At 38.0% G+C, this 12,088-nt stretch overlaps 1 protein-coding gene across 2 annotated transcripts in view; it reads right to left on the reverse strand.

Moving 5' to 3' along the window:
• Positions 1–7,541: 7,541 nt before the first annotated feature.
• The window catches only part of TAF2 (TATA-box binding protein associated factor 2), a 61,156-nt gene continuing 56,609 nt past the window's right edge, over positions 7,542–12,088 (reverse strand). For both annotated transcript variants that reach the window (XM_048286410.1, XM_048286412.1), the window contains one exon: positions 7,542–9,165. In XM_048286410.1, the coding sequence (XP_048142367.1) occupies positions 8,900–9,165 (266 nt within the window). In that variant the 3' untranslated portion in view covers positions 7,542–8,899. The remainder of the gene's footprint in view (positions 9,166–12,088) is intronic.

Here is a 12,088-nt window from a genome sequence, read left to right on the forward strand (position 1 = left end):
AGAAGCCCCAGAGAGAGTCTGAGAGATGATAAAGTTGAGCAAAACTGAGAGTTAATCCAAAGCTTGTAACTTGCTCTCAGCTCCCTTGGGAACACACAACACACACTGAGCAATGGATTCCAAAATATTAAGAAATAAGCTAGCGTGTAAAAAAAATAAGGATCTCCTGTTGAATTAAGGAGTTAGGTCATTAATGCTTGTTCATATTACATTACTCACACTTGAGAGACAAATAACTATCTGTTGCCTCACTAACCCACATATTTATTTGAACAAATATTTCCCAAGAAGTAGAGAGAGAACCATTTCAACAGAAAAGTTCTATATTATGGTCTTATCATAACAAGCCACTTCACAGTACACTGATGTGTATCGTATACAAGCATCCATTGTGAAAAGCTATTAAGTGTATCTCATTTTACAGTGCTGACATGTTGGTTCCTTCACAGAGGTCATTAGCTCACAATGGGGCCTCTCATTTCCCTATGCCTTACTAAGGTTTTGCTGTATTTTAGAATCAAACCTTAGTATGAGCATTATTAACTCAGAGGGATATGATCTGTGCCATAAAAAGTCAATTTACATAGAAATCCTACAATCATTCAGAACGAATTTTACGTATTTATATATATAAAAGGAAAGCTACAATCTCTGAATGGAGAAGACATAGTACATGATTAGCTCAGTTCCAGATGCTTAAGATGTTTAACAGAATAGCCTTCCAAAAAGGAAAAAATACCCAATCCTAAACAAAATTACCTATTTTCCTCTGGGCCAAAAATGCTGTTCAGTCACCTGTTCCCAGGCCACCCTGTAAACAGTGCTGGACATGAGCAGTGTGTGGAGGTGAATTGCTGCCTATATTTTGACCAACAGGGGGTCTCAATAGTGTAATACCTGCTTCAAATGGTGGCACTGATTACCTAAAATCAGCTCAGACTCTAGGGAAAGGTACAAATCATTACCTCAACTCATGGCCACAACCAGAAATACGTACTGATAAAAATACAGCTCAAAGGCCAATGCCCAGTTGTGTTTCTGGGCAGCCCAAGTACACATTACATACGTAATACAGAACAGGTAAATCAGGTCCAAAGTATATTTGATTTTTGTAAAACAGCAGTAAGTCATGTATTTAGAAGCTTTCTCTATTCTTCATAGCACAAATCATTAAAGGAAAATTAAAAGTGAACTGCCAAGCTGTTAGTTTCAGTTGGATGACAGATATTCTGTCATGATACATGGCTTGACTCTGAAAAAGAAATGGAGCTCTTGCTAGGTTCTTAATTAAGGAATACAGCACTCAAGGACAATGGTCAAAAATTAAGCAGCTGTTGTACATTATATACATTACCTCTTTCTTGTTTTCATTTTATAAATGATTTTATCTCCAATTAAATTTTTGAACTTTTTTTGCAAAAAGAGTACTGTTTTCTGCTGCCCTCTCCACACAATTTTACTCTGAGGTTTTCATATCCTTTCATCATAGCAGTAGACAACAACCAATTCCTTGAAGTCCTTTATCAGTTCTCCTACAATTTAATTGCATTTCTCTTCCATGAAGAGACGCACAAAAAGCTTTTGTTCTCTCTCCTCCTTTGTGTCTTGTCCTACTTATTAACTGCTGAGAGTTTTATAGAGCACCTGGAAGATTTTCAGTGTTACAAAAAACAAATGTCTTTTTGTAAAAATCTGACTCTCAAAATATACGCAACAGAAAGTGTTCAGTATTTTCAAATTAGTCAACTACTCAATAACAAACATAATTCCAACACTTCAAAATTACATTTGAGATGGAGAAGCATTTTTGACATGTACTGCTCCAAACACAAGAAAGATGCTTGCACAGACTCTGGAACTGTAAAATGTCCACAAGGGACAAGGAACAGCTATGTTTGGTTCTCAGAGAGGAGAAATAAGCTGTAGCAGCCTGCTGGCCACAGAGCTGGGAACAGACCATGAAAAGTTATAAGACTCAAATCCCCAAGTGTAGGGCATCAACCTGCTCCTAAGCAGCTTAAACCCTCTGCTTTAGTGGATGTCTTTGAGTTGATTTATCTTTCTTGAAGTTTGGACATCCCTCTGACATGGGATATATCTATAAACTGGAAGAAGACTTGAAGGCAAAGAAATAGCAGAGGAAAACAAGTGATGACAGCAGCAGCTTCGTAATACCTAAAAGCAGAAGAAGCTGCCTTAGGAGGGTGAGTGACAGAGCTGATGTGAGATGTTTAATCTCTCAAAGTCTCTCTTTCCCAAGACCATCCCAGTCCCTTCTCTTCCTCCCTATCTCAAGTTTCTCACTGTACAGAAAAGCTAGGAATTAAGTGACTAAAACTAGCAAAACAATAATGCATTGTTAATAACTTCCATGACTGCCGTATCAACTTGAGAAGTTTTAGTCAAGTAGCTTCAAAACTTCTAAGAAACCTTCTTCCCCTCCATATGCTTTGGCTCAGCTCCTGGGTGGGAAATGAGCTACAAAAGAGGTAAGTTTAAAAAGAGACTTTTCTCCCCCAGAAATATGGTTTTGAAAAGGGGAAGAATCAACCAGGTCTTGCAATATGCTTTCATTTGTACTGTGCTTTCAAACTCTGTCCTTCTTTTTAGGGAATATTTTAATTTAGAGGTTTAATCAGTTACTTACACTTCACAGAGTGCTTTATTTATAAAATACAATATTTAGAAAATGAAAAGTGCATTTTCAGAATGAATTGCTTCAGATTAACTCTCTTATGAAATTCACTTCTGTGGATATGTTGGGGTTTTAGTTTAGTCTTAGGTTTTCCTGTTAAAGGAATTTTCTCCCATATGCATGTTGCTAGGGGACAAATAGCTGTACTTAAGAAAGACAAAAAGGGGAGTGGGGCGGGCCTGGCTACTCTTTTGTCTACACCTGGGTGTGGGGTCAGTTCGCTCTGAGCGTCCGGAGAGAGAAGCTGCAGAGAAAGGAGCTGCTGCTGCTTTCTTTTTGGCCGTTCTTTCTTCCTGCTGGAAGCAACGCCGGGACCCCAAAAGCCGCTTTTCCCTGCCCTGCTGGAGACCGAGCTGTGGCTGCCCTGCTCCGCTGCTGCTTCGAGCTTTCGCTACGCTGTAGCCCTGCTCGCCCTGCCTGCCTGGGCCTCCGTGGTTTTTTCCCATCTGGATACATCTCGTCTGCCACCCGGGATTTGCGTTCGTCCCTGCCATTCCAGCCTGCTGTTCCTGAGAGCCCGGGATCGGCTGCCCAGCGGTTTGTGAAGCCTTTGTTCCATCCTTCCCGGGATCCCAGGGCACCAGAGCCGCGGGTTTCCCGAGCTCGCTCCGGAGCGCCCCCTGCAGCCGCGGGGGAACCATCGCACCTGCCCTGCTCACCGGGAGCCGCCAGCGCCCCTGCCGGCTGCGAGCGGAACTGCACCCGAGGGGAAAGGGCCCGACAGCCGAGAAGGCTGGGACTGGGTTTGTGTTTGCTGTTACTGCCATAGTTGTTGTTGTTTTGTTTGACTGGTTATATACATATATATATAGAGTAAAGAACTGTTATTCCTATTTCCCACATCTTCGCCTAAAGGCTCTTGATTTCAAAATATAATAACTTGGAGGGAAGGGGGTTATATCTGCCACTTCAAGGGGGGCCTCTGCCTTCCTTAGCAGACACCTGTCTTTCAAAACCGAGACAGGATAAAAGAAAAATAAAATATAACAAATAATAATAATAATAATAATTAATGAAGAAAGAATAAAAGTAATTACTAAAACTCTATTTGACCTGAAATGACTTTTGGAGTAGTTTTTGAAGTGAGTTTCTTTTCCACTCTATCACTGAGACCATCTTTTTAACACAGCAAAGAGAAAACAACTGCTAGTCACATAAGCTCATCTTACTCCAACCTTCCAAAAATGTCCAAAATTAATCTGATTCAAAACAATCACTCAACTAATTCACAACAAAATTAAGACTCCCAAAGATGCGCAGATGTGAAAACTTGAATTCTCCCTATTGTATTATTTTCTCAAAGCAAAGTCACAAGAAGCAGTGGAGCCAAGTGAACCGGCTGCTGCTGCCAAAGACGGTTTTGTTCCTGCTCATGCCTCCCTCCCTCCCTCTTCCCACCCCACCCTTGGCTCCATAAGTCAGGCATAAGCCTTGCTGCCTACTCAGCCTCTGCCCAAAAGTTTCAGCTTACTAACAGTGCAAGAATAACTCCAATTTTACTCACAGGTTAGAGAGTTGTATCAGGCCACAGAAGAGCCCAGTTAGCAAAAAAATCCTACATGGGACTGTGGGGTTGGGAGCTGTGGGGGGAAAGAGAGCTTCTTGCTGCAGGAGGGACAAGCTGTCAAATCAGCCCAAAGCATGCCCACACAGATTCACTTTCATTCAGAAATTAAGAAAATCCAGCTAAATATGCTTTCATTTGTTCTGTCACTTTATGGTGGTTACCACATCCTAAGCACCATACTAACTGAAGGATTTTTCAATAAAATACAAAGTATTTCAAATTAAATCCTGACTCTTCTACATCAACAAAGATTGTTAACCCTGTAGATTTATCAGGACAAAAATAATAGTGAAAGAAAGCCTTAGAAATGTGTTTAGAAAAACGATATTTATGGTTATCCGATGACTATGGAATAATGCAGACTTCAAGTATTAGCTGCTCTGACAATTCATATGCAAACACTCATATTATTGTCATTTAAAATTATAAAATCAGGAAGTAAACATATATTTTAAGAATATATATTTTGATGAATATATAAAAATTGAAACATACAAAAGTAAGTAAATCTCATCTAACACAGTTCTGAACTTACCTTGTGTATTTTAAGGGCCGCTGTGTAATACCCATGCTCCATTAAAAACGGGGTTCCTAAGTTTCTGAGAATAAACTATCACAAAGAACTGAAAATAATGCCATGACTCAAAATTTCTTGTATTATAATTTAAAAAAACTCTATTTCTATGAATATGAAATCAACTAAAACTAAGGAGGTCATATATCCCCAAAAGCTAAACAGTGTAAGACACTAATTTTTGTTGATAGGAGTCCTGATGTCAGCTTGAGTGCTTTATGGACAGCAGGGTTTATTGATAGAAAGATGTTATGAGCTCTCCCAATGACTCCATGAAGGTGCATCCTCTCTCCCTCCCTCCACAGCACTGGGACACTGACAGAGCCTGGCAGTGACTGACCAAAGCTGAAACTCCTGCTTACCTGGACACCTAAGGAGAGAAGCTATATCCTCATTAGATGCTTCAGCATGCCTACAAATTTAAGACATGCAGTTACTTACTTTGTGGACATTTTGTTATATAATTATACTGAGAAATAAAGAAAAAACCCAATGAAAAGTCTGCATTAGAAACACGTAAGAGATATTTTAGCATTACATATTTGCCCTACACTTACGTGTGTTCTAACATTTATATTGAACAAAATAAAAGAATTCATGTTAAAAGCAGAGATACCAAAATAAATTCTTCAGACTTTGACTGCTTTGCATATTTTCAACAATGCATTAATTTCTACTTTATATGTGTAATGTGCATTCTTGCAGTATTTGGATAATACCCCAATTAAATAAAATATTTTTCCTTTTGTTTTAAGAAGAGTGCACTATAAAGCAGGAGTTTTAACCAAAAATCAGAACCCAGGTCAAAAGCAACTGAATAGGTTACAGGCAACCCATGAGGTTGGAAGGTGCAGAGGACAAAGAGCTTAATCCACCATCCAAATACCAGACTTTAACTTGAATCGATGTCAGGTTATAACTTTGAAACAGTCATCAGTTTTTCAGCAGAAGAAAAACTCGAGCTAAACCACAATCAGTGAGATCTTTGGCAGGCAAAGACTTCAGTTTCCTAAACCTTCCACAAGTGCCAGTCTCATCCAGGGAGGCATCACAAAAACTACACTGACAAAAATGGAAGATCAAAGAAACCATGAAAACAACCATAGCAGTGAGGTCCCTGCACTGTGGCGGGGTGAAGCATCCCATAAACATCCCCTCCAGACGTCTGCCAATCTGCTGCTTAAAAGCCTACAAGAAATGAGTCTTCACATCATTAGGTGCCTGTTAGAATACTTTTCATCTTAATATTCAACAAAAATATTTTTTCTTGCGAATAAAGCTAACTCCTCCCTTCCCAAAGGAAATATCAAGAACAACTGATAAACACTTTTTGTTGTAGCAATATTTTAGGTATGAGAAGGGCAAGTTCCTTCCTCAAACTTCTTTTATTCTAGACCAGGAATACCCAGTTCCCTTTATTTATTTTCTTATATACAATGTTATCTCATTTCCATTTGCCCTCTTATTTCTTAAAATGTGTTGCCCCAAATCACTGGCACAACAGGATAATTACTTTCACATCTTATATAAAAAATCCTGTTAATCCTTAAGTGACTTTTACTTTTGCAATAGTATAAAACTGCTCACCTCTGTGCAACCAGATGCTTTTTTTTTCACTGCACCATACAAGATGGGGAGAATGGCTTGCTTTCAGACACTCCATTTTCCCTGGAGTTCAGTATTTCACATTCATTCCTTCTGAATTTCAGTTTGCTTTTTTGTAATCACCTGTGCAATCTGCCGAATTATTCTGATTTCTGAGCACACTTATCAGTTTGTGAACATTGCCTATCCATGTTGCACCATCTGCAGACCTCAAACTTTGTATTCCATCAAATACACTAATGGATATTCTGAACCACTAACATGATGTAACCTCAGAAACTGCACTAGAAAAAGCTTTTTTAGATTCTCTCTGTCCCTCCCCTACCTTCCAGTTTTCTACTGGCAGTATCTTCACCATATATTTACTATATATTTAACAGTTCACTTAAAGTCATACAGCAATACCTCTGATGGCACAATTTCTGTGCTACAGCTCCACCTCAGTTCTCTGCCTGTATCACTGAACAATACATTTTCCCCCCAGCCTAAGAGTGTAAATCCACATCTCCAAAAGTAGAAACTACACCAGCCTAAATTATCCATGACCTCATTTTTAAAACATAAATGCATCTGCCTTCAATCTCCCAAACAATGCCAGCTTTCATTGCTTATTAGCCCAGGTCTCCCACAAACACCCCTGGCACTGTTACATCACTCCTTAGCCAAGGGAAAAACACCTCAAAGTATTTCCATTGAGCTATTACTTGCTGTCTCCCAAGCAGTGCTGAGCTGCACATATGGTTAGTACCCAAAACACGCTCAGTACCTCTTTCATCCCACGTTTAGGTGTTTCTCTTGCACCTTTAGCTCAACTAAGCTCCAAGAGCTTGCAGTTATTGCTAAAAGGACACCCAGGTGGGCTTCCCCTGACAAGGCAAAGTTGCAGATCAGGAGAGGCTGCGGTGTTGCCCAGGACCATTGTGTCTGAATCCAGCCCAAACATGTGTTCCAAGTGCAACAATCAGCACAACTATCCATGCAGTATCGAAAGGATATGGTGTTTGAATAACAAGTATATGCATATTACAAATACCTGAGCCTATCATCTTCTAGTCTACAGATAACTTTTTATTCCAAGAATTACAGGATTCACCAGCAGGTATAGAATATAAAAGTATTTATTAACTTTCATGAAACAGAATATGGCTTAAAAAAAAGTTTTCTTGGGTCCCTCTTGAACTTCTCTCTTTGCTCTAAGAAGGAGAATCAGTCTCTCATAAAAATTTGTGAAAATTAAAAAAAAAATATTAACCCAAATACAACCATCTTATAGAACACCATGTGAACTCTGGGCAACAGAAGCTAACCAGTGCATGGAAATAAAACCCTGCTTCTACACACGTACAAAGAAAACAAATAAAAATTGGCAGAGATTATTTATCTCTATTATTAAAACTTTTTAAAAATTAAGCTTTTAAATAAAACACTTCCTAGGTGTAAATAGTACACTGCATAAAACACAGCTAAAGAAATTTAAATGTATCCATAGTTTCAAGTCCCAGACCTAGTTTCATCTACTAACATATTTCTTCTGTGGATTCATGAGCTCATCTTGCTTCCAAACAAACCACCCCTCAGGAGGAAGAAACAGATATTTTTCAATATTTTAATTTTTAAGTTTTTCAGATTTTTTTAATTTTAGCAAACATCTTTCAAAAGCATATTCCAATGTTAAGCTTGAAGAAAAAATTCTGCCTCTGTCAAAATAATTCGCAAACTTTATTGGATTTTTAAAAGCCTGATTACAGGACAAAACATGCATTACGGATTTTGCTAAAATTCCCAAAACAATTGCAGAATTTAATCATATTCAAAGGCTCATGTCCATAATAAATACCGCCAGCTTAAAAGCAGCCTGGAATTTTTCAAGAGTTTTAGTATCTGAAAAATGCAAATGTTCTACATACTGTTCTTTTAAGTCTGACATAACGTTGCAATGGTTAAAGCAAGAAACAGGCCATCTGAAGACTAAAGAAAATCCCTGTCTTCTGAGGAGATCTACACTTAGTTACACAATACTGCTCTGGAAACAGCCTGTCACCAAAGGCCTGGCAATTGGCTTCTGCTTAAAACATACTCTGCCTCTAACATTCTTCAAAGGATTAAACCATAATTGATTCTGGCAATACACATGGTAAGCGTGATGTGCAGGGGGTTGCCAGTGGACATGGGGCCCTTACATAAAGGGCTGTTTTCTTTGTTTAAAATGGAAAAAAGAGTGGGAGGTGTGGAGAACAGTGAAATACAAAATGAGTCAGAATCATAAACCATATTTTTTGAATCAGATTTCAACAACCACATATGCAAAAAGAAGGCTTCAAAGGTGGCAGAGCTTCTGAATTGCTAAGGCAATTCGCATATTCCTAGTTCCATAAAAAAAGATAGAAGCTATAGTTATGTACATCCTTCTAAGCACTCCAAGAATATTGCAAGTTGAACTCCAGAGAAGCCACTGGTATCAGTCTGAAAGTGATGGGGAACGAATTGATCGTGCACTGGCTGGACTGTTAGAGAAAACAAAGGGATCCTTTTCCTTTTCTTTAGTATCATGTTTATGTTTATGTTTATGCTTATGCTTGTGTTTCTTCTTCTTTTTCTTGTGCTCATGGTGGTGATGGTGGTGGTGATCGCTGTGTTTTGAGGAGTTTGATTCTTTACTAAACACAGAGAGTGGAGCTGCTGAGACAGGGTGCATGTTTATCTCTCCCGAAGATTGTTCCTTACCTAAAAGAATGGATACAGTGGGATTAGCAAATGTTTAACTTGCATTGTTTCCAAACACAAGGAATTCTGAAATATTAGATAAAACCTACATTATCATTTAAACATACAAACATGGAATCTGTTATGATGCTTGTACCATTTAGCTTCAGAGAAGGTTCTGAACATGCCATTAAAGTTCCCACACTACTGACAATTTTTAGAGATGATCTTTCCTTCCTCAACAGCATAAAAGTATTCCAGGCAATCTGGAACTTTAAAGAGCCCTAGGAAACTGCAAGTCATACTAGCTTCCTGAAATTCATTTTCGAATAGAGTAGGAAAGCCCCTATAACTCTGAATAATGCAAATATAATTGCTTGTGAAAATTCTGATAAAAAGTGCAAGAGTGGCATAAAAAAGTGCATTTTTGGGATGTGAACTCTTTTTAGTCAGGAAGTAAAGCTCCCCACAAGAACATACAAACCTTCTGACAGTGGAAAATTAAACTGATTTTTCTAAAAATTGCCTCTTACAACCAATTTAGCCTATTTGAAAGTTATACAAAGCTTTTTTCTTAAACAAAACCAAATCCCAGTAAAGACAATTATACCATCTTTATCAGTACATATTTCACAAGTACACTAGAACAGTTATATATTGAGCAAGCCTCCTATCTAAACCTGAGGAAGGAAATACGATCCATGACATCTCAATTCTCATTCTCTCTTTGGCTCAGTTAATATTTCATTATTTCAGACAGACTGCAATAGCTTCAATAGTAGAGATTAAAGGGCATTATTCTAAGGATACCTTTGTTAAAGAGTGCAAATGCTCGGAAGGTAGGAACACTCAGATTCCTTTAGGCTGAAACTGAATCAAATCACATTGCAAGAATGCTTTAACAACTAGATAAATGCAGAAAAGCATCAACAGATTTTTAAGGCAACTAATCCTCTAAGTTTTACTTAAAATGGATTTGGATTTTCTTCATAGCTACTTTAAAAATGGTTTTTTTTCCCATCCAGTTTTTGGTGAAAATATCCCCATTAACAAATAACAAGAAATTGTGTTATGTTCTTTGCAATTACCTTCTCCTGTATATTTGAAAACACATTTATTTTCTAGTACATCTTTTTGTTTGGCTGGTTGGTTGTGTAACTCAAAAGGCAAGAATGATTTGTCTGTGGGAATGATTCCTGGAAGTCTAAAGAGACAGCTCCCTGTACTATGACAAGCAAGTATTGAGAACAATTTCCATGCAATCTTTCTAGCCTTACCCAAAAGATTAAGGACTGATTCAGTTATGAATATATACAGGAAATTTCTAGATGGTACAGCTGTTTTGTTTGTTTTTAAGTAAGTTTTGTTTGTTTTTAAGTAAGTCTGGAAAAAACAAAATCTACACCTATACAAAGTGTTTGTAAGTCAGAATAGAAACACAAAACATTTTTATAGTGAGGATAATCAGTAACTTACTATGGGGACATGGTGGAATTTCTACTGCTTGAAGTCTTATACAGCAAAATGATGTCTTTCTAGAAATATGTTTGGTTTTAACCACAAGACAGGAGTATGGTGCAATATAAAACTCTGCTGAGGTTATGAAGGAGGCTAGTCTAGAGTACAATAGATTCCTATGAACTTGAAATTGCTAATATAGAAGTATTTTAAAAGCTTTAATTTTTATTTAATCAGAACTAAGCAGCAGTAAGCTCATGTTATCAATGCAAAAATTTATTGTCAGAATTCACAACTTTACTTTTTTATGTATCTTATGGCAGGTAGAGGAGATGCACACCAATTCCAAATTCAGTGCATACCTACTACCACTTTGTTGTCTGGAGCCATTCTCAACAGTGCAGACAGTGTGCAAGTATACTGCATTTGATGTACAAAGGTACAAGACTGCTTCACAATGTAATGATTTCCAACTTCATTTTTAAAGGAATTCCTCCTGTATCTAAACCTATCCCCATAACCTGAGCTCCTTCCTCTAAAGCATTCAGTGCTTAGACAACTTTATTTAGCAGCTGCAAGGACACAAAACCAGTCACTAAACAGAAGACACAATGGTGAAAAAAGGAGTATATCCAACTCAGGCGATTAGAAAAGGAAAGGGTGGATGCTGTATCTCAGAAAACCAAAGCAGGCAGTATTTGACACTGTTAAAATAGTCTGCAATAGTTAAAGGTGAACTGTGGCAGTGACACAAACAGGGCTCCCAGTAACACAGAAATAAAGGTCTTGGCAAAAAGGCTGAAGACCACTGGTTGGTTGTATAAAGAAATGTACAAAAGATTACCTAAAGTACAGAAAACATTGTCATGTGTTCTCAAGCTGCAGGCACATGATACATAAAATACACATGGCAAACTGAAGTCAACTTCAAATAGAAGAAAAAACCCACACAATGTGACATAAACTCTTAAAACTTCTCAGCTCCATTAATTCCAAATTGTGGAGTTATTTTTATATGGAAACTAAACCTGTAAGTCTAGACACTAACTTTAAAAATTTTAATCAGAACTGGTATAAAAACACTGGCTTAAGTCTGCAGGGATGATGCAGCAGCAGTGTCAAGTGAAGATGAAGGATGCAACCAGACTCTCCTGACTCTGTTACACGACCTGCCACTTGTGCTAATTTCCTGCAGTTTACTGAACTACCAGCTCTGCTAAGGCAACAGTCTGTATTATCACCTCATTACTTATTTCAGGTGTATTATTAAAAAAATCTGTTTGTTAAAGCAGTTAAATACCATTGACTGCAATAAGTTAGGGAGCAAATACAACAGTAGTTTAAACCAACAGGACTGAAGGGGTGGTGGTCACCACCTAGAGAGGCAGGAAGATCTTCAGGAAGGTGAGAAATGGGGTCCAACTGCAACTCAAGGGCTACTGACACTTAGGGAAACAGTCAACATTGGTAATATGGAAAAGATGTC

The sequence above is a fragment of the Corvus hawaiiensis genome, chromosome 26 (assembly GCF_020740725.1).
Source record: "Corvus hawaiiensis isolate bCorHaw1 chromosome 26, bCorHaw1.pri.cur, whole genome shotgun sequence".
NCBI classification, from domain to species: domain Eukaryota; kingdom Metazoa; phylum Chordata; class Aves; order Passeriformes; family Corvidae; genus Corvus; species Corvus hawaiiensis.